This window comes from Thermobia domestica, chromosome 15 (assembly GCF_964235325.1).
Source record: "Thermobia domestica chromosome 15, izTheDome1.hap1.1, whole genome shotgun sequence".
In the NCBI taxonomy this organism is placed as follows: Eukaryota; Metazoa; Arthropoda; class Insecta; order Zygentoma; family Lepismatidae; genus Thermobia; species Thermobia domestica.
In genome coordinates, this window is record NC_137468.1 from 10,247,029 (window position 1) to 10,270,701 (window position 23,673).

The window sequence follows — 23,673 nt, forward strand, 5'->3', positions numbered from 1 at the left end:
TATCAAAAAATATTCTATTGTAACAGACAGGAACAATTAAAAGAAAAAAACTCGTGATTATGTTCATATGAACTTAAACGAAAAAAGTTACAATTTTTAATTTAAACGAAAAAGCTACAATTTTTATGTTTAAGAGCCTGACATATTAAAAATAATACCAAAAGATTAACCATTTTTCTTTTGCTTGTTTTTCATAAGTGAAAGGAGATAATGAAATGCAACTTACCACAGTCATAGATAATGTTATTCTACAACAGAAAATATGAACCTGAAGAATTTTCAGTGTTGCCATCCATAGAATTTACAGTATTGCCAAAATAACAATTCCCCCAAAATCTAAATGAAACCAGCAACTAGGGGAACAAACTCGACTGTATTTTGATTATGTATCATGTTGTCTTGGAATCCTTTGAACTACTTTTTAAATAATAGTTGTATTCAGTGGTGCTATTCTAACTTTTTAACAACATACAGTGGCGTATTTACGATTTTGTTTCGGGGAGGGCTTTGCTAACTTTCGGCGGGGGCTTTGCCTGAAAATGTAAAAATTCTGCTAGATATTTCATATACTTTACTATAGTAAGTAAGATTTAAGCCCGGAAGCCCCCCCCTTAAATACGCCACTGTGTGTATATATATATATATATATATATGTGTGTGTGTGTGTTTACCAGGAAGTGATGTGTGGGATTCTAATTAAGAGAAGGAAAGATATGAGTAAACTAAATGTGTTGTTTGTTGTATTACGTTGATGTGAAAATAGAGACTGCGTTTATGCACAGTGACTGTTTGTTGTTTCATTTCCAGACGTTAGTGCTTAAACATCAGTATATTCATTTCCCAAATCAGACTTATAGTATCTAAAACCAATCTAGGAGACGGATGAGTTCCATAATAACACAAGTCCAATATTTTGATTATTTTATTATAGACAAAATACTTGTAATGCTTGTTATTTTAATACTTAACGACATTTGTTATTCAGCAAAGTGTAAGTATGGAAAAAATCTGATTTCCAAGAAATAGTCAGTTTTTGTTGATTTGATCAATATCTCTTCAGCTGGACTTGTGTGGTTATGGAAGTCAGCACTTCAATTGTTGATAATGATATGTATGCCTTTCAAATATAAAGAATCCTCACTACTACACTCACGTGAGCCCTGTTCTCATTCTTGAAATGTGAGCATGTGAGATTAAGAAATAAATGCTTATACCTTGTTGTAAGAGATCCTATGTTTAACCCTGTAGTTGTAAGATTTCTAAAAACAAAGATGGTTAAAATAAAATTTACTGTTCTTGGGTATAAATGGGTAAAATTTAATGTTATGTCTGGGCATAACAAACGGTTCTGCAAACTCGAAATATTTTAACAACCGGTGGGAATAGCGCCACTGGTTGTATTTAGTTTGTAATAAACAAAATAGTTTTAACATACAGTTATTAAAATTAAATAATAATGTTATTTAAAAAGTAGTTCACAGGATTCCAAAACAACATGATACGTAATATGTTAAAACTATTTTGTGTATTACAAAATAAATACAATTATTACTTAAAAAGTAGTTCACAGGATACCAAAACAACATGATACGTAATCAAATGCAGTTGAGTTCGTTCCTCTAGTCGCTGCCTTAACTTAGATTTTGGGGGAAATGTTATTCTGGCAAGACTAATTTGAAATCATGTTTATAAGTTTTTTTTTTTTTAAATCGGAGTATTTATTTTTATCCAAATTTGTTTATAATCATATTCAAGATTTAAAACTATAATACATTGAAGATTTTTTTCATTAATTATTTTGGTGCTAAAACACACGTGTCTCACATATTAATAAAGTATGTTTAGACTTTCATAGGTTAATAAAATTCTGAAATAAGAAGAAAGCCTGAAACAACACTTATTCTTTTCAGAGTCAATGATTCTTTTGGGTTCAATTCAACGACTGGAACTCATTAAGTTAATTGATAAACACATTGGAAGAGAAAGGAGGTTACAAGTAGCTGCAAGATGGCAGAAAGAAGCACAAGAAAGGTAAAAATAATGAACCTTAAAGTTTGTAGACATTTTGGAAGAAATAATAGATATATTGTTAGAAAGAGATTATGTACCCACAGATATAATTTACTTACAAAGACATTGTATAGTTCGAAAATATACAGTAACACAGACAATACTTAGGGACTCTTTTAGAAAGACGCCATACTTTTAGAAAGATATCCAGAGATATATATATATTTAGAAGGAAATCATAATTTAGAAGGGACACACTTGGAAAGATCATAATTTAAAAAGACAATATACACCGTGAGCATAAAGTCCTGCCCTGATTATAAAAAATTATTACGGAATAATCGTTGGACAGAATAATGTAAATTCTGGTCCATTACATTGGTTAGTATTACAAGTTTTTTTAAGACTAATAGATGGCACTAGTGCTACCCAAGAGTGACGCAGTACGGCGGGTTAGTTGGCGAAATGGCATCGAAGCAGGAGAAAGCGCAATGCGTGCTGTGGTATCACGCTCTCCCCGCCACAGACATTACTCCACTGGACTCTTTTTTTATGGAGCTATATCAAGGACAGAGTCTATGCCACACCTGTTGCTGACGTCGAGGAACTGAAGGTTAGGGTACAAGCAGTTGTGGGTACTGTGACAGAAGACATGCTACAAAACACCTGGCGAAAACTGGAATCCCGCTTAGACATTCTCCGAGCTACCAAGGGGGTACACGTTGAAGTGGTCTAACGTAAGTGGTCTTTAAAAAAAAAATTGTAATACTAACCTATGTGACTGACCAGTATTTACATTATTATGTCAAACGGTTCTTCTGTAAGAAAATTGTTGTAACCAGGGCAAGACTTTATGCTCACCCTGTACTTCCTAATTTAAAAAGACTGGCCCCGGCTGAGTATACTTTGATTAGATTATCGTGATGACTGATGAGCTGTTTGACGTTATTTGCAAAGTGTTGGATGCCATATGTGATACATAACGGTCTTTGGAGTTTCCTTCAATTTTTGTACCAAGATGTTGGCGATGTAAATGTTTTCTCCTGTAGTTGGAAGGAGTAGATTATCTATTAATATCTGATAAGGTTTGTTGTTTTTTAACTTTGTATCTGCACCTTATTTCTTTCCAGAATTGACCAAGGTTTTGGTGATATAGTATAGTTCATTGAGCTTAATACACAAGATGTAGACTTTATCTTTTTTATAAGAATTTTTTTTTTTAAATATCGGAGAGTATTTGATGAAGTTCGGTTTTGATGTCCAGGGTACGGTATTTGTTATAAATTTTCTAAATTAATCTCTTTAATCGGATAAAATTAAGTATATTCTTCTTTGAAAGTCGTTCTGTCTCAGGTATTATTTTTGTAAGATGTACTGTATTTAAAGACTGTTTGCATCAATGATGTCTCTTGAGATCTGGTTTATGAAGTTTTCTATGGCGATAGGAAGAGGTCTCACTTCAATGTCCAGGAGGTTTGAATGCGTATAGTTTTTGTAGTTGTCCCATTCAGCGTAAAGATTTTAATAGAAATAGTTTTCGTTGACATCTTGTGGATTTGAAGATCTTCAAAATGCCTTGATGGCCAGAAGGAAGTTTTTTTTTTTTTTTTTTTTTTTTTTTTTTTTGTAACTATATTGCAATTGATAATATTTGTCCTTTGTGACAGCTCGTTGCGCGCACGTGGTGTTCAATGCTGTGTTGCCAGCTTTTTGCGTCGTGTATTGAAACTGCAAGTAAATCTCAGTTTTATAAAATTAAATGACACACATGAGAACTAAAAAGAGTGCTCTTAATAACCAGCAGGTCCAGTACTTAAGTTGGCATTCGACTAAAAAAATGTGCATTTGTTTATATTCAAATTGGCAATGTACGGAAAGGGTGGAATGTTTACTATTGCAAAGCGGGAGAAATGAGCCACTATAATTGGCTGAACGTGCTGTTGTCATAGAAACAGTTCTTCTTGCCTGATTGTTATGACCACGTGCAGGAATGAAAAACTGAGGAAAGCAACTGTCAGAAGGGACAAGTTGCATCAAATGCACTGTAGTCTAAATCTAAGAATACCAGAAGTACAAAAGAAAATGAAATTAAATGAAATGAAATCTTTGAGTTTTACGTCCCACGGTTATGCCTGTTAGGCTAAAGGAGACGGTGATGATGAGTAATGAATGAAATAGTGGAATGAAGAAAGTGGGAAAAAACGGGAGAACCCCAAGAAAACCCACGAGCACGGTGTTTATCCACCACAAAGTTCACTTGGCGGGGTTGGGATCGAACTCGGGACCCCAAGCACCAAAGGTGAACGCTCTACCACTGAGCCACCGCGCGCGGCAGAAGTACAAAAGACTTTGTCTGGTTTAGTATTCGTTTCTTCTGGGTGCCGAGTTTTTCTAAGATATCTTGGGAACACTAACTTGGATAAGAAGGCAGTCTAACAGGTACACAAAAGATCTTTGTCCGTTTTTATTGGTGATTGGATCACCGATCATTTGATGTTGCAAATGAATATCTGGAGTCAGAAATACATTTGGAAAAGTTACCAACTAGTTTAGAAAACTGAGGGGTTTTGCTATGTTTGTGGATGGGGAGTTGCAAAATGTTGCCAGGTAAATTTACGGATTCACTTTGATTTGTATTATTAATGGTGTTGTTTGAGGATCTTGAAGTTTGTCTGGAATAGTTATTTTGGAATATTTGTAATCCTTTTGGAAAATGAAATCCACTCCTCCAATAGGCTGACTATATTGTAGGCGGTTAAGTGAGTTTTTGTTCTTTTTTGTGGTGTGAGTTTTATTGATTATGGCTATATCAACCTTGTGATCTTCTACATAAGAATGAGTTTCGCATATTTTGCTCCACAATCCTTGTATGTTTATGAAGAAAAGCGTACTGGTTATTTCTGAGTAGTTTTTTTTTTTTTCGTTTGTTTTCTTCTGTTCCATGTAGGTTCTTTGTTTTACTTTGGTTCTGGAATTGTTGGGTGAGTGATTTTCATTTTTTGTCAGTATATGTAGCCTTTTTTTTTTTGTCAATCTATGTATATGTAGCCTTGATTAGAGTTTAAGATTTTTATCTTCTCATGAAGGATGGTTGCTATCATCAGCGCAAATCTGTCTTCAACATAGGGGAGAGGGGTAATTCCGTTCTTTTTTTTTTTTTTTTTTTTTTTTGAGCGATGTTCAAAATCAAAGTTTAAGCGAGTTCTCTTCAATATTGAGAGGCGGCAGATTTGAGGCTCATTCTGGGGGAGGGGGAAGATGAGACTCATATTAACGGTAGATGAATCTAATTTCATCTACAGATGAGACAATTTTTCAGCATGAGGAGAGGGACATATCCTCCTCTGCCACTTATTGGAATTTGTATCCAAGTAGCCGGAGCGGAATTAATACAGATTGATGTGACCTAACTGCGCCAGGACATGAAGTTCAGTTTGAAATATTAAAGAATATGATTCTTTTTTAAAAATGAAACAGGCCAAGGGACAGCAATTTCATCTCACTTTCCTTTGTGGCAGTCGGACACAAATTATCATATTTCTCCCCAAAGAACACATTTCAAATCGGATTATTGGAGAGGGATATGTCCTCCTCATCCCCCAGGGATTTGCGCCAGTGGTTGCTGTTGCTTTTTTAATTGAAAAGTGTAGGCAATCTGTTTCTGATGGTTTGGTGATCATAGAATTGTTGTAATGCATTTTAGGATGTTATCTGTTATTTCTTTGATGGTAATTGTTATGTCTTCTCTCTGTTTCTAAGTTTCGAGGGAAGCATTTTGATCTTTATTGGATGTATCGTTTAGTTGGTTAGTCAGTTGTTTGTTTCGTGAGCTGATATGCGTTTCATGTATGTTATGAGGGTAAAGTTTTTTGTTCATTGTAGTTATGTCTTGTTGTTGAAGACATTTTCTTCATTGAGCAGCCCCTATTCGCGATGTCCTTGTGTTTTGGTTGTAGCGTAATCGTGTCTTATTGCTGGTGAGCATTTGTATCTTGTAATTCGAGTTTGGCCACTTCTATAACAGAATTGGGTGGCTTTGCATGTAGATGGAGTGTGCATATTGGAAGCATTTACTACATGGAAGTGATCTTCCTTTATTTTTGAACACTTCTGCTCTGTAATAGAAATTGTCCATGATAAATCCATTGGTACTGTAATTAGTGAACGAATTTACGACAATTGAAGACAATGTTATGAACGTAAGCAATCGTAAATACTCTTTAATTTCTTGCAAAAATAGTCAGATCTGAGCGTAATTGCCTTGGCAATAAATATTTTAGTTATTCATTGCTGCTCGTGAGCCTCTTGTGAAGCAGTATTGACATAAAAATGAATATACAGAAAAGATGCGAAATAAGTTTACGAAAAGTTTTCCTGATACTAATCCATCATATTGTAATGCTTTTCCATGTTAGTTTTGGAATTTCCGAGGCACATGACCACTCGAGACAAGAAATACATGTCTTGAATAAACTTGTATACCCCAGACAAACGACACCAAGCTACAGACCTACTTTACCTATAAAAGATTGTCAATGGTAAAATTAATTCTGAATGTTTACTATTACAGATTAACTTTCGTGTTCCTCCCCGGCGCACTCGTTCTCTTAATTTACTAACTTACAAGACATCTAAGTTATCAATTGTAAAATGCTCCTTATTTTACGGACTAGCGCATAATTACAATACATTGCTAACAGGATGTAATATTTTTACTTCTGAACAAAACTTTAACACTCAGCTAAACAGAACATTGTAAATTTAGAGGTGAACCTTTAGTTTGTATGTATTTTATTTCATTTTGTTTGTTATTGTTATGTTGTTCAGTTGCAGTCAATTGGCTTAGTGCTGTATGAGACTTTGTAAATAAATACATTTTCGGTGGTTGATGTTACAGCTTCATCAAGAATATATCAACATTGAAGTTGTAAGTTGTTAAAAGGTGTTTTTTTGTTTTTCAGAATGTTCAGATGCACGTGAAAGTATGTGTACGTAAATGTTGTATAATGTAAAATATTAAATGTATTTATTAACTAAATTATCACCAATTATACTCTTTAAGTACACTGATTTTTTTTGCAATACAATATTTGACAGAAAATGAAAACTTGAAACAAATGTAATTTATAATAATTTCCTGATATTTTGTTTTCTTCCAGAGCCAAAGAAGAACTGGAACGCAAAATGTTAGAAGAAAGTCGTCTGGACAAACAACGAAGACCTTCAAGATTTGAAGTGATACCAGCTCCTGACATCTTGAAAGTGAAACAGCATTCAGCGCAGGAACTCGCTCCTCCTACTCCATTGTCTGTAAATGGTGATGAAGTAAGTATATAGAAGTTTATTGATATTCTTATGCTATTTTTAAGACAGCATGCGCTTATAGGTAATATTAATATTATTATTTATATTATAAATCATAATAGTTAAAAAGAAAGAAAATACATTTACGACGAGTGACAGCTAAATGTCAAGTCTGATTTGTTAAAGCTTTAGTGCCTATTTGTACATTTTTGGACAGATTTGTAAATCTGGAATAAGTGTCAATCTAAAATTGAATAAAAGCCTTTTTGTTTGTGTATAAATAAAAGCTCTGATCATCTGCTGCATTTTTTAAAAACCCTACTGCAGTCGTACTCAATTATTTTTCATAAGTAGTAGCTGCGGACTGACACTCCACATGCAAATAAGTACTGTGTTTGTTCTAAAACAAAAATAAATTGCATTGTAAAAATCAATATTTCCAACAATAGTGAACGTTTCGAAGTGCAACTCTACTTGGATAAGCACAATCCGATTGTTGTAAGGTACACTCATGTCCAAAATGATTGTCGCATATCTATAACTGTCTTCTTGTAAGAATATAATTTGATAATGATTTTTTGATAAGGGTACTTTTAATACTGATACTATGTGTATAATCAGGAAATGTATATTTGTGGTAAATTTCATAGGAAAAGAATTATAAATACGAAAATTAGAATGAGTAAAACAAAATGTTGCTAAATGGACAAGAAAAATTTTATTTTCGTTTTATTGTTCTTATTTCTGCTCTTTTAACATGAAATTTGCCACATACATGTCTTTGCCGATTATACACATACTAACATTATAAGAAGTACCGGGCGAATTCGTTATCAAATTATATTACTACAACAACATATTTATAGACATGCGACAATAATTTTGGACATGAGTGTACGTAAAACGGGAATTGGGAAGAGTGATTTCTGTGGTAGTAAATTACATTCATTGTTCACTGCGAAGTGAGAGTCTGCGGACGACTACTGGAGAGTTAATTACGAAAGTTAAAAAAAAAAATCATTTGAATCCAAGCCAACAATCGGGAAAATTTAATAGGCCCTACAGAGCGAAGGTCGAAAATTATTGACAGGTTTATTGTGCATCGTAATGCTATAGGCCTTCTCGGAATTTGGCAGGCTCTTGCTCTTTTGTTTTGGTCATGGCTTTCACATTCTCTGATCACTGACCTGACCGGAGCGGGCGAGTGTATAGGTCCACTCAACATAGTTTTTATGGTGATTATTTTTCGTGTTTGCACCTCGTGTTTAGTCTTTTTTCGGGTTATCTGCGATTTTCGCTATCCGTCGTGCCCTTGAAACCCAATTCTGCAGGTAATCTGTATTTTTCTTTACTGTATTTTTCGATTCTGAGGGCAAATCTAGGCTGTGTCAGTCTAAAATTAATACAAACTTAAGTGCATGTTTATACATTTTTAGACCCTAATTACAAATCTAGGCAAAGTATCGTCTAAAATTGATTGGAGTTTCCGTACTTGTTTATGTATTTTAGGATGCTAGTTCCAACACGAGCCAAAGTGTTTATTGATGGTGTATAATTTTATATTTGGCATGGGACATCCAAGGTATCAAAATGAAGTTATTTGAACAATTCTTCTTAACTCATCATACAAAAAGGACTATTTATGACTATGCAACAAAATTTGATCTGACCAGGGAATGTGGAATTTTTTTCACCTCCTGTAGATTTGATCGCAATCATTTAAACCACGTGCAATTAGTTAAATAATCTCTTTGAATATCAAATATGACTAATTTCCTTCTACTCATATATAAAGGGTTAAAGGTGTCTGGAACATGATTAACAGTGCAACGAATTGGATAAAGAAGGGAAAAGATAATTATGTCGAAGAAAGGGATGAAGAAGAAAGAAAAGAGAGAAAGATAAAAAAAAATCTACGAAATGGGAGAAGAAAGATCAAGTTTTCGTTTTTACTTCTGTTTTCGTTTTTATGATTTTATAATATTTTTACATTCTAATGAAGATTTTCAGGTGTTTTTCGCTTCATACACATACCTTGAATGTTATTAAAAAGACAAGTATTGTTCTGAACCAATCAATTTAAAAGTTGTAAGTATTTTAGGTATAAACAATTAGTTGTACTCGCATGCGGGTAAAGCGAAAATTGTAAGCTGCCAAAAAATTGGAACGAGTTGAAAATTACGGTAGAAATTTGAATTGACATGATTTTAAATATTTGTTTGTCATCAACGCAACAGGCTTAAGCCCAATTATAGTGTTGGTGTATTACAAAATAAATTTATAATAGTTTTCTTAAACATATAGTTCATATTACATATGTCAATTTCTTTGTGTTCGATACATATTTCGAGAAGATCATATTCTCCAGATTGGTGACTTCAATAATACATTGGGCTTTTTTTTCTTTTTCTTCCTTTTTTTCAATAGAACAGGTCAGAGTTATCAGGACGAGTTTTAAGTGTCGGAACATGAAAATTTAGTGCTGATATCAGAACCGTACAATTAAACTTTATTTTATGGAGAAAAATCAGATCTATTACGGTTCTCCTTTGTTCAAGTGTAGGGGTACAGAATTTGTCTATTAATGTTAGATAGTTTTCATAAGATAAATAGATTCCAATTCTCTTGTATGCCAAGTATTTGATAAATTTAGATTGGACTTTTTCCACTTGGTGTCGGTACTGCTGTTGTGATGGGTTCCAGATCACAGCAGCATATTCCAGTTTTGATCGGACATAGGAATAATACATTTTTGTTAGTATGGTAATATACCAGGATAATTTCTTGCTAGACATAATATAATATTGGGAAGACAGCATGTACTTTGAAAGACATGGTAACATGAGAAAGATCTACCATTACAGTTAAAAGCACTTAGATATTGTACTTAGACATTAGTATGTAGAAAGACACTATTTACTTAGATAAACATTGTGTACTTATATACTGTAGATATTATGTACTTAAATAAATATTGTGTATTTAGAAAGGCATGTACTTAGACATTCGTAGTAGTTTAGAGAGTCATAATATTAATCGTTATTTATTGAGTTCAAAATTAAAGTGAAGTTTCAACTGACATGACTTCTTTGGATACACTGTGACCATCTCCTGTTAGATGTAATACGAGGGTTGCACTAAAAGTTTCGAGAAAATGATAGAACAAAAGTAAAAACCAAAATACAGGAATTTTTCAATTGCTTTTCAAAGTACTCCCCTTGTGCAGCAATGCATTGTTTCATACGACAGAACCACATCTTGAAACAGTTATGCCACTCCGAAGTTGGTATCTGCGAAACATCTTGTTTGTATGCCTTGATGGCTTCTTCCGGAGTGCAAAAGCGCTTCCCACACAACATGTTCTTGATTGTTGGGAACAAAAAGAAATCACTGGGGGCTAAATCAGGGGAATAAGCCAGATGTATCGTGACTTCAACGTTTTTCTGGTCCAGAAAATCACTTGTAGCAGCATCTGTGTGTGAGCTGGCATTGTCGTGATGCAAAATGATTCATCGGTGGAGTTAGATTCTCTGCTCACATTGAGTACTTCTGGTAGACATATGGTTGTGTACCATTCTGCATTGACTGTTCTACCAGTCTTCAGTGGGGCAGTTGCAATATGACCTGATTTACCAAAAAATGATGCAGTCATTTGTTCGGAGACATTGCGTGCACGAACAACTTTAGTTGGTTTAGGTTCATCGCGGAACACAGCAGAGTGTCGCTTTTTTCCGGTTCATATGCGTAAATCCACGTTTCATAACCTGTTAGGATGTTAAACACCAAATTAGATGATCCAGACTTGAACCGTTTAGTCATAGCTTTGCACCATTTCATACGGGCATCGTTTTGTGCTTGAGTTAAATTGTGTAGGATCCAATGAGCGCAAAGTTTTTTCACACCTAAATGATCATGCAATATTGTTTGTATTTGGTTCATGCCAATGCCCAAGGTCCCCTGAATTTCGGATACGTCATATGTCGATCAGTGTTAATTAATTCACGAACAATTTCCATGTGTTTGGGCACAATGGCTGTCGATGGACGATGTTCACGATCCTCATCACTCAGTCTGACCCGACCACATCTGAATTCCTGAAACTACCTGTAAATTGTCGTCTGAGATGGGGCTTCGACAGAAAAAGTAACAGTCATCCGACGAACACACTCTTGCTGTGTTAACACTTGGCGAAAATCGTAATAAATCATGGTACGGAAGTGCTCTCTCGTCAAGTCCATTTTTGATCACGATCGCCTCACTTCAAACTGGTGCCCTGCAACGACAAGGATTCCGAGTTACATATGGTTTTGCATTTAGAGTGAACAAAGATGACAGTTTATAACTACAACAAAATCTAACAGATTACATTATTCCCAGTACGTGATTCCCGAAACTTTCAATGCAACCGTATATAGTTGGAAATACAACATGTGTTTCGAAAGACATGATGCGTGGGGAAGAGATCTAACACTTATAGACATGGTATTATGTACTTTATGTACTTAGAAAGATGTCATGTACTTAGAGAAACATTATGTAGTTAGTAAAATGTCATGTACTTAGTAAAACATAATAGTTTCGAGAGCCATGATCTTATTACTTAGAATTATTACTTATTGAGCTCCTGTTTTAGGATTTATCACTTGTTTTTTTCTGTGGGCATAAATTTGTTAACTTTTACTTTTACTATTTAAAATTTCATTTTATTTATTTATTTTTTCTTGTAGCCACATTTTCGTCCAGTGTTTGGAAGTCAACCAAAGAAGTCTATCCTAAAGAAAACAAATTCATTCACATTACGAGGATTTAGTCCCCTCGTCAGTCCACCGAGCACTCCATACACAACAGTCACTGGAGCCGAGAGTAGGTGAGTTGGATCCATTTATATCCATATATTAAGAAACTATCAAAAACAATCACGTAATAGTAATTTATCTAAGCTAAGTTATGCAGATGAATCAGAATTTAGTTTCTTTCTTTCTTTCTTTTTTTTTCCCAAGAAAATTCAACGAGAACCTTTATTAAGATTTTAAAACTATGTTATCCATTATTTTTTCATCCGGATGCAGTTTCCAGTTTCAACACTATCCTAGCTAGGGAAGACAAATTATAGTACACAAATTAACTAACCATATGACCTATGGAACCCGGAGGTTCAATGCCACATTCACAAAAGCTCTCCATTGACTTCTATCCTTAGTCAGCTGGGTCTAGTTTCTACTTTGTATTCCTATTTCTGCGAGATCCATCTTAATATTATTCTCCCGTCTGCGCCTAGGTCTTCCTAAGGGTCGTTTCCCAATTGGATTTCCAGTTAAAACTTTGAATGCGTTCCAACTTCCTTCCATTCTAGCTACAACACCTGGTCACTATAGTATATACTTACGCGATTTCTTCTTGCTTGTTTGTAGCTCTGTAATAATGTTCCAAACTTTCGGATTCAAGAAGAATCTTTTGCTACGGAGAAGAATAAAAATAAAGAAAATACGGGTTGAATTGAGAATCTCATTTTGTGTATACCATCATAAAATTTGTTGATATGTTTGTTCTAATGTCAGAAAGACTTTACAATGGTCTGTTGTGTATAGGATCATTTTGCAGTGTTTCTCAAAAATGTCAAATTATTTCAAATACATGTGGAAAGATATCCAGATTTAATTGCAAAGACATCACGTATATGATACTATTCTGTAGTAAAACAGTATATATAAGAATTAAAACGAAGAAATAAATATGTCAGTAAGTTTAAATGGTTTATTTATAAAAGGTCCGTATGTCTTAAAGTTCTTTATATTATTCGCTTCTCTGCCTGAAAAATATGTTCAAATGTCAAACCTTCTGGTTCCGCTCGTCTTCTTTGCTTTCACAAATAACTGTTGAAAAAAAGTACGTAAAAGCTGCTGCTTTTTGAAAGTCCTCCTCTAGATACTGTGTCTGCAGAAGGGATGTTTTCACGAAAGTTGAAGACCCAAATTTTTCCGTATAAACATTTTAATATCGGACTTAGAAGGAAGATGTTTAATTAGCAGCAGAGTTTTGTTACATTTTTTAGCAATTAAGATGGAGAAAGACAGGTGAAATCTACAAATATATTTTGTTATTTGAAACAACTTTTCAGGGAAAGAAGTGAAAACATAACTTACAAAATGTGCTATGCACGTCAGTTACTTTATATTAATATATATTTATATGTTTAAGTTTTTAATTATGGCAACATTTGATATAAATACTTACGCATACTTTATATTTTTTAATCTGCATTAAAAAATAGAATTCGTCTGGCGTTTGAGAACATCTTCCGAAAGTCTGCGACTCTTCAGGATGTGAATCCTGATCCAGAAGCTCCTCAAGCGCCTCCTGTGAGTCCTAGTACCTTGAAGAAAGTTCAGTTGGTAAGTCTACAATATCTTAGCTCATTTACATTGTAAATTATCATTTCTGTCGTAAAAGAATTTATGAAGCTTTTTTTAAGTAATACAGGGCAATCTCTCTCTATATATATAATTGAAAATCACAATGTTTGTGACTCTAAATCTCCTGAATCGCCCGCCCGCCCTCGATCAAATTTGTAACATAGATGAGGTTCGAGGCTGGGCTGGTTTTAGACTATTCACTTTGATGATTGAACTGAGGGCTGGGGAGGAGGAGAGGTATAAAAAATAAATGAAACTTAATAACTCCTGAACCACTTGACCAATCTTGATCAAATTTTCAACGTAGATGAGGCTCAGGCCTAGGATCGTTTTTATGATTTAAATTTGATGGAGCAACGTATGGGAGGAGAAGGAGGGGAGATATATAAAAATCAATTTATATAAGACTGAAACTGACTATTTTTATAACTTAATAACTCTTGAACTAGCCGAGCGACCTCAATCAAATTTTCAAGATACATGAGGTTCTGATCTGAATTTTTTTTTTTGTAATTTCACTTTAACGGTAGATCCTAGGGGAGGGGAAAAGGACGTATAAATAAAAACTAATCAAACCTAATAACTTTTCAACCACCCAACCAACCTCGATCAAATTTTCAACATATATGAGGGTCGGGCCTTGGGTGTTTTTTATCGTTTCACTTTGACGAGCCAAACGTGGGGGCGGGGGAGATATGTGTAAAAAACATAAAATAAAAATGACTGCCTTTGTGACTTTATCACTCGTCAACCACCCAACCGATTTCAATCAAACTTTCAACATACATGAGTTTAGGGGCAGGGATTACTTTAAGCTATTCACTTTGACGATGCAACGTAGGGGAGTGGGGAAGAAATTTAAAAATGATCAAAAATGACGAATATTAGTGTTGAATCCTTAGTTTTCGGGGACGATGAGAGGAACAGTGACACTTTTGATGCTGTTTCAATCCAAGTTCAGCCCTGATAGTTGGGAAGGAGGAGGGGAGGGTACAACGTAGGGAGAGGGATAAACATTTACAAATGATCAAAAATGACAAATATTAGTGTCGAATTCATAGTTTTAGAAGTAGCTGGGATTAACAGTGACAATTCTGATGCCGTGGGGAGGGGGAGTTATATACAATAATGATCGAAAATGACAAATGTTAGTGTCTAATCCATAGTTTTCGGGATCATTCAGATGAATAGTGACATTTTCGATCCGGTTTAAATCCAAAATCAGCCCCGCCACTTGGAGGAGGTATATATATATGTGTGTGTGTAATCGAAAATGGCCACTATCAGCGTCGAATTTATAGTTTTCTGGGTCGCTTAGATGGACAGTGACACTTTCGATCCCGTTTAAATTCAAATTCAACCCCGCCACTTGGGGGAGGGCAAGGAAGAGATTTTTAAAAATCATAAAAAAAATGACTGATATTAGTGCTGAATTCACAGTTTTTGCGGTCGCTGAGGTGAACAATGACACTTCCGATGTATAGGCCCGCAACATGGGGGAGGAGTGTGTGTATATATATGAATGGTCGAAAATGACTGATATTAGTTGTTGAATCTATAGTTCTTGGGGTCGCCGAGATGATCAATGATCTTTCCGATGCCATTTAAATCGATGCAATTAAAAACGAAAACAGCATATTTCACGGGTACTAAACACATGAGATACGGAGTTATGCATTTAAACTTTCATTTCAACCCAGCGAAGCGGTTAATATATGGTAGTTTTAAAAAAAATGGAATTACTGTGTACATCGTATATTCTTTACAGAAGTGCGCAAGACAACAAGAAATAGAAAAACTCAAAGATTATATACATTCTAAGAAATCACGAGCGTTCAATGTGGAAGCCACATATTACACGACAGATGTCCAGATGATTGTCAAATTCTTGGCATACATGGGCTATGGATTTGGGGCCAGTAAATATATGCCGTCATAACTCAACTATATTTTGTTGCATTGATGGCACAACGATAGTATCCTTCACACACCCTCAGATTCAGAAAAATGAAATAAAGTCAGGTGACTTTGATGGCCATGTGCGACATTCGTAATCATTGACAGCGACACAGCTAATCCAGTGGTGAAGCAGATTGCCATTCAAGACACGTCAGATCTTTCAAAAGTCAAATCAGCAAAGTGATGATATAGTTGATTTGAGATTAACGTCCCTATTCAGCAATGAGGCTATATGAGAAAGTGATGCTATAGTAGAGACAGTTTATTCATGTACAGTTTCAGAAGCTTAAAGGTACAGCCCCCGTTTCTTATCGAAACATTTAAAAGAAATGCAACACAGGGTAGAAGATTCAATAATTTTATTTGGAGCTAGAAATGAAGTAGAGAGACTGTTTTTTTGAAAATGTGTTTAATCATTTAAAAAAAAAACAAAATTAAATATAGATAAGGGATGGTTGAGTAACGAATGGGAGGCGATAATTTTCACAACATTGGCATAGCAATACAAGTAAGAACATGAGTTGGCAACCTTCCAATAAGGAACAAGAAAAACGCGTAAATTGATTCCGCCATATTTCAGTTCGCTTCACCTTTAGAGATCGCTGACACATTGGACAACGTGTATTTTGTACAACACAGTTTTTCCCTTGGTAAGTCCGTTCCAATTTTTATTCCTTGATGTTTCTATTTTTTTATCTTCCTGTTTTTAACCTCTGTGACTAAGACTCAAGGGGTGAGTCGAAAGCTTGGAAGTTTAAAGGAAATTCAGGAATTACAGAAATCTGTAAGTAAAATGAATAGAATTCCTGAGACTGGTTCAAATCGTTAGCTTAGTTTATTCGACTAACAACCTCCACCATAGATGTTCTGTTCTCCGGTGTTGTCATACAACCAAGATACGTAAAAACTGACACATTCTCTAACTTATCTTTTCCAATAAAACATATTATTTGTTTTATTTGTTTGTGTACTTGCTATTACTTGTTTCCTTTCTCGTTATTCTATAAATATCAAATAATTTATATTTCAATAATTATCATGTTTGTGCATATTGAAGAAATTTTACTTCTTTGTAATATAAACATTCATTCATAATGTTGTTCTCAAGTGTTTATTCTCCCACTTTCTTCATTCCACCATTTTCATTCATTTCTCATAATCACCGTCTCCTTTATCCTAACCGGCATAACCGTGGGACGTAAAACTGAAAGATTTCATTTCATTTTTTCAAGTAGTTTATTTTGTTTTACTTTCTTTCATTCTTTCTTTTCTTTTCTTTCTTTTTCTTTTTTCATTTTTTTAAAAGAAATTACGTTTTTGTTTGTGATGTGTGCAGGCGATTTTTGTGAGAGTAACTAATATGGTTCACTTACTTTTTAAAGTACCTGTTTTTATATTCAGTTGATTTTTTTTAAAGAAAAATATATTGTGTTTTGTAACTTGTTTTGATATATATATATATATATATATATATATATATATATATATATATATATATATATATATATATATATATATATATATACTGTGTTTTAAAACAACACCGACATCGTTTGGGAGGTGATTCCTGACACCAAAATGCGACGAAAAGTATAGACCAACCTGGGTGCACAAATGCTTCCTTTCGGAGTTATAGACTGCCGAAAACATGAAAAAAAATGAACTTTAAAGGTCCACATCTTCAAAACAATGGGACCTACCATAATCGGGTGAAGACTTCACTTAGGAACTAATATGTGCCCTATCTAAAAATACACGTTTCAGAATCCTTAGGTACTCAGAAGCAATTTTTATAGAGGGAGTTTGGCTACGGACATATAATTTGAAATACTCTTCAACTACCTCTATAAAAATTATTGTGGAAGTACAACAAAATTCTGAAACTTGGATAGCTATTTGAATAGGGCATATACTAGTTCCTAAATAAAGTATTGACCCGACTACGGTAGGTCCCATAGTTTTGGAGCTGTGGACCTTTATAGTTCGTTTTGCATGTTTTCGGCAGCCTATAACTCCGAAAGAAAGCATTTGTGCACCCAAGTTGGTCTGTACTTTTTGTCTTACCTTGGGGTCAGGAATCACCTCCGGAACGTTGTCGGTGTTGTTTTGAAACACCCTGTATATAGTATACTGGGTTGTGTGTATGGTTTATGGTATATGATATGTGCATGTCATATGTTATTAGTGCCTCATTGTGAGTAACATAATAACTTACGTAACCATATCTCTGATTGTTTGTCCTGTAACAATTTTAAAAGCTAATACGAAAAAAAAAACTTTTAAATAATGAACAATTAATTATATTTATTGTGTGAATTAACAACTAATTATATTTACTATGTGATTTTAATAAATAAGAACCGTAAAGCATGCATTTTTAACAAAAAAGATATCATTTCTAATTTAAATCAACGAATTAAAAAATCAAATATGCATTTAATAATACAAAATAATTCTTAACCTTTTGTAAAATAATACGTTGTCAATTCAGAATTTAAATACATAAACTAAACTCTGTAATTTTAAACTTTAGAGCATTGAATGTGTTGCATGTTGCAACTTGACTAACACTCATTATTTAACATCCAGGGTTGTAGATGGAAGCTTTTGATTGTGGTAAGTTATTTTTGTGATAATATTTATTCTTATGGATTGGGTTCTGGTGCTCTACAATCTTCTGGTGCAGCAATGATTCTATATTTAATACTTTTCTGCTGTTTATCCTGTACTCTATTGCACACGGCATTTCAATCTGTTTTTGTACACACACATTGTATTTAAAAGAAAAAAATGTGGTTTTCTTCAGTAGAAGCTTTCTTATGTTTCTGTATGTTTTTTCATTTTTTTTTCATATTTATAAGCCAATAATGCAAAGAATGTAGGACAATCTGAATATCAAATAGGATCATTATTTAAGTTATTTTTGGTTATAAAATGCCATGTTAAGAACATTCTATGCACTTCACAGAAACTGAAAGTAATATATAAAATAGAAAATTATAAGATTTTTTTGTACGGTGATGTAATCTAATTGATATAGAATTATTTCTTTAAATATTTTGTATAAAGAATTAAAGGCAAAATAAATGTAAAACGTGTACAGCTCGAGGGAAGAAAGTATGGAAATTTTGCGAAAGTAATGTAGGATTTTGAACCGCAAATTCAAACTGTCATAGCTTGCCCAAAAGCTGAATGCCATTATAGAAATAGACTACCAAACTCAACACAGTTCCTTCCATTAACTAGAAATAAGGTTAATTTATTCTAGTGGTGTAAAAAATTGCATTTCTAAATTGGGTAAATGCTTCGAAGGTATCCTATATATTGTTTTGGTGGTTGAGGACATATTCCTATGAGAAAGTGTCTAGGTAATGAAAGTTAGTGACCTAAAGGTCAGGCGAATACGGTGGATAAGGGAAAATTTTGTATTGCAATATTTGTCACTTGCCACCACATCGATAGATCGAAAGAATATTGAAGACGTGAAAGAGTGGGAACATTTTTGGGAAGTTATTCTGGTACCGATACAACAAAATGAAGAGACTTCCTTTATTATGGAAGATTAACCATTTCCTATGTGCCCACAAGAAAGGTAGGCTTCGCTAAATTGCCTGTCAGAAATTCATGATACACCTCATCTTTTTATCGGCATAGAACGAAAACAGTAAGGGATAGTGTCAGACAGATTTTTGGAATTAATTCAGCGTCTCAAAATACATACTATAACCACCCGTAATGCACTACCAAAACCGAAACTTTAAATGTTAGTCACCCACAGAGCAAAAATGGTAAGACATAACGACATAACGGGTACTGGCATTTTGATATGGATTCACCGTCCGAGGAACAGGTTCTATCTTTCAACTTACTACTCTGTTACAGTCAATACTTATATAAAGGTAGCCAAGAAAGTTCTATCGCTTTTTCACCTACCACCTTCGAACATCGATATGTCACCTAAGACGTACTTAGAAGATCAAAAATAGTCCCCATCAGCATCGACGACCTTCTGCCAACGTTCTGAAAGGCCCTAGATTCCATTGCGGTAGAACTTGGTGGGCCGTGAAGCGAAGAAGGTATCAATTACATTTTGCACATCTACTAGGGATTTGAACTGGTGTCCTCTAAGGTGATTGTCCAAGGCATGGGATAGGTGATAATTGGACGGTGCAATATCCTGGGAGTATGGCAGATACAATAGTGTTTCCCATCCAAGGCGTAGAATGGTGTCCCGGATCATCCTAGCCACATGGAGCTTGCCGTTGTCCTGTAACAGGAGGATCCCTTTGCTACTCAGAAGTGCTGGCTCCAGAGTTTTGAGCTTTCCGTGAACACGGCTCAATTGCTGACAGTACACAGTTGCATTGATGCTCTGACTAGCTGGTAGCAGTTCCCGACGTACGATGCCGTGAGCAGTCCACCAAACACACAGGAGGATCTTCTTTTGGTGCAGTACTGGTCTCGCCTGTTTTGGAACCGGTTTATGGAATGCTCACCTATGATGACGGCGCTGTGGAGCTTCGTACAAGACCCACTTATTATCACATGTCAACACCCTGTCTAGAAATGGATCCTTTCTCAGACGAGACAGCAAAGAAACACAGGTGTCTGCTCGCCTTGCCTTCTAGCCCGGATTCAATCATGAGGAACCCATCGACCCAACTTTTAGTGCTTCCCAAGTTTATGGAAGTGCTGCCGAATGGTTTCTCCACTCACACTGAATTGTAGTCCCAGTTCCTCACATGTCTGGAAACTGTTCACCTGAATTGCTGCCTGAAGATGTTAATTTTAGACATGTAATGGTCTTCCGGCACGTGATGTGTCTTCGAGTGTTTTGTCACCATCCTTAAACTTGTTAAACCACCGCTGCACTGTCCGCATATTCACGACACCCTCACGAAAGGCCTGACATATCTTCCGCCCTGCCTGCAGCGGCGTTTGACCCCAGTTTGAACTCGTACAGCATACACGCCCTTATGACGCTCTGTGGAGGTCCCATGTTCACTCTGTCATTACGTAAATTCACGGTGGAACTGAACTGCTACAACCAGATAGTATGTTGGATATACCCACACCAACAAGCGACCTTCGCCTTATTTTTATTCGCATTCAACTCACGGTGTGAGGGCCAATTGAATACAGACATCCACAAGAAAACGACAGAACTTTCTAAGTAGTACCTTTATAGATGTACTACTTAGATTTTCGTATTGAATTCCCATAATTTGGAAGTATTAGTTTCACACTGTGAAACGATATTCATTTATTATTATTATTATTATTATTATTATTATTATTATTATTATTATTATTATTATTATTATTATTATTATTATTATTATTTACAATCACTGTGATAACTAACTGTTGTTTTATTTCTATTTTTAGCCTCGTGAGCGGGTGATTGACATGTCTCCGGAAGATCAAAAGCAGTGGGAAGAAGAAGAAATGAACAAGGACGTGAACTTCGAAAGGTGCCATATTGACCCTGCTCCATTCCAGCTTGTGGAGAGGACGTCTCTATTGAAAGTCCATTCCTTGTTCAGTATGGTGGGCGTCAATCACGCTTACGTGACCGCCATTGGAAGACTCATTGGCGTTGTGGCGTTGAAAGAGGTAAGTTTTATTTGTATAATGCTTAGAAATAGGTTCAGTTATAATTATAGTCATAGAAGTTGCTATTAAATGTCCAAGTGGGACCATTATACTGGGAGTCTCTAAAAAAAAAAAAAAAAAAAAAAAAAAAAAAAAAAAAAAAAAAAAAAAAAATCTTCATGCAGTTTCAAAGCGTTATATCTTGGAAATGGCTAATCATACTTGAATGAAACTCGCACACTTCGAAGAGGAAGTATTTAATTTCATTACACATCATCCAATATCAAGATTCTATATTGACTTTAAAAAGACATTAATACAGGGTGTCCCACATAAAACCGGTTCGCCTCACGCACTAGGTTCACGTAACACTTTAACAGCAACAATGAACTAACTAACAACGAATAGATAATAGTAACGTTAAACAGTTATCTGTTTATAAGAGATGTGGAAGTGGTGGCCATGGGCATCCAGGCATCGCTTATCTCGTTTGATAACGTTACCAGCAACACACTGTAATTCTGGAAGTGTGCTGTTGTTAATTTCTCTAATAATGTTCCATTTAAAAATTTCTCTAATAATGTTCCATTTAAAATCGCCTATTTTATTAGGACTGTCAGCACACACTTTGCTTTTTAATGTGCCCCATAAATTAAATCACAGGATGTTAACTCTGGGGACACTGGGGGCCAAAGGCCTCCACTGACAAGTCTGTCTTCAGGGAACACGTTGCTGATGTGGGCTTCTCAACAATACGAGCTTCTCACAACAAGTGACGCACAAACACACTGCTGCATTCAACTTTCCGATAAAATGCAGTGTAGCCAATTTTCGAGACAGTGTTGTTACCCCACAAGCAATTTAACTACAGACGATTAACCGGTACGTGAGTCGTACCGGTTTTATGTGAAACACCCTGTACAACTTCGTTACAAAATTCAAAATAATTCTAGTTACATCAAGTTTTTAGTTCATAAATGATCAATGTGGTCTCGTACGGCTGTATGGCACACATCAAATGAATAGTCGTACTCTTCCCGGTGGTACACTGACGGTGGTTAGCGAGTTGACTGATGGTTGGAAGATGTCACTAGTGTTTATCACTTGTGCTCACCAGTAACATCTCCAGCGAACCAAACGAAACTTGAATACTCTCTCTTTCGAACGGTAGGGTTTCCAGGTTCGATTCTCAGTGGCAGAGCACAAAATTTTTAAGTTCACAATCTTTCACTTTCATTAACCATCCGTCTGTTTTAGCCTAAAGCGCATAACCGTGGGTCCTTGAACTAAATAAATTTCATTTCGAACGGTAGGTGTTTCATTGAAATGCAATTAACTGTTTTCAAGCGATAACACTTTGAAGTCGGATGGAAACTTCACACACACAAGCATTGTATTGTGTATGCTTGTGTCTTGCTGTTAGATTTTTTTGTCTCTTTCTCGACAAAGTAATTTTTTCTGCCACTGTTTACCAACAGGATGCAATCCTTCCATTCCGTGCCCTTAAGGTAACAGCCATCTGGATTTGCATTTACCTTCACGTTGATGAATGCTCTAGACTAGAGCAAAACACAAACCTTATTCTTGATAACCTCGTTGTAATGTATGTCCGAAAGATTTCTTTAATGTAGCATCATTCACTCTACGTTTTCTAACTAAGTTCCTAAATGTAAGGTCACCCTCACATGGTGTGTGCACAAATTCCTAATGTATAAAGAGAAAAATACTTTATATTCCGGAACTGTATAGCTATAAAAATCAAAAATGGAAAAAATAAATGGAATCGTACAGGGTGGCCCAAAAGTAGGTATATACCCCTGCATTGATCAAGTATAACATTCTAGCTTATGAGTTTATTTGCTTTGGCTGTTCAGGGCTTAAGGTACAAGTAAATAGGCTTTAAGAACAAATAATAAAGAAACTAAGTCTATCTGATGGATAACAATAAGAAATTATATAAAATAAAATGAGCTGATCAGTACAGGACTGTATACCTACTTTTGGACCACCCTGTATACTCTTCAGGCTTAAGGATACTGTTGATTAATTAAAGTGAATGATTCTCAAAGAATTGGTAGAATGCGAATGTGAGAGACAACGAAAGAATTCCGAGAATGTCCACGAAGACGATGTTGTCCACCCCAAACTCATATGACCTGGGATTTAACTAGGGACCACTCTTACCAGAGGCGGATACTTTATCACTGAGCCATCGTGCACTTTAAACTCGAAATAGAGGACGGAGAATACAAGTTAAAGTGGAAAAGCAAAATTCTTGGTTATGTAGTTCCCTATTTGCTATATTTTGTACAAAACTCGGAAGTTATTTCTTTATATGTCAAGTTGAAACAAAAGAATCTTGAAGCGGAAATAGAAACTTATCAGAAAATAG

At 35.1% G+C, this 23,673-nt stretch overlaps 1 protein-coding gene across 1 annotated transcript in view; it reads left to right on the forward strand.

The window, feature by feature from the left end:
- Window positions 1-23,673, forward strand: part of ClC-a (chloride channel protein 2) — a 109,181-nt gene that overhangs the window by 68,494 nt on the left and 17,014 nt on the right. The window contains exons 11-15 of the mRNA XM_081741197.1: window positions 1,911-2,031; window positions 7,170-7,335; window positions 12,042-12,181; window positions 13,586-13,706; window positions 21,075-21,302. Coding sequence (XP_081597323.1) covers window positions 1,911-2,031; window positions 7,170-7,335; window positions 12,042-12,181; window positions 13,586-13,706; window positions 21,075-21,302 — 776 coding nt within the window. The remainder of the gene's footprint in view (window positions 1-1,910; window positions 2,032-7,169; window positions 7,336-12,041; window positions 12,182-13,585; window positions 13,707-21,074; window positions 21,303-23,673) is intronic.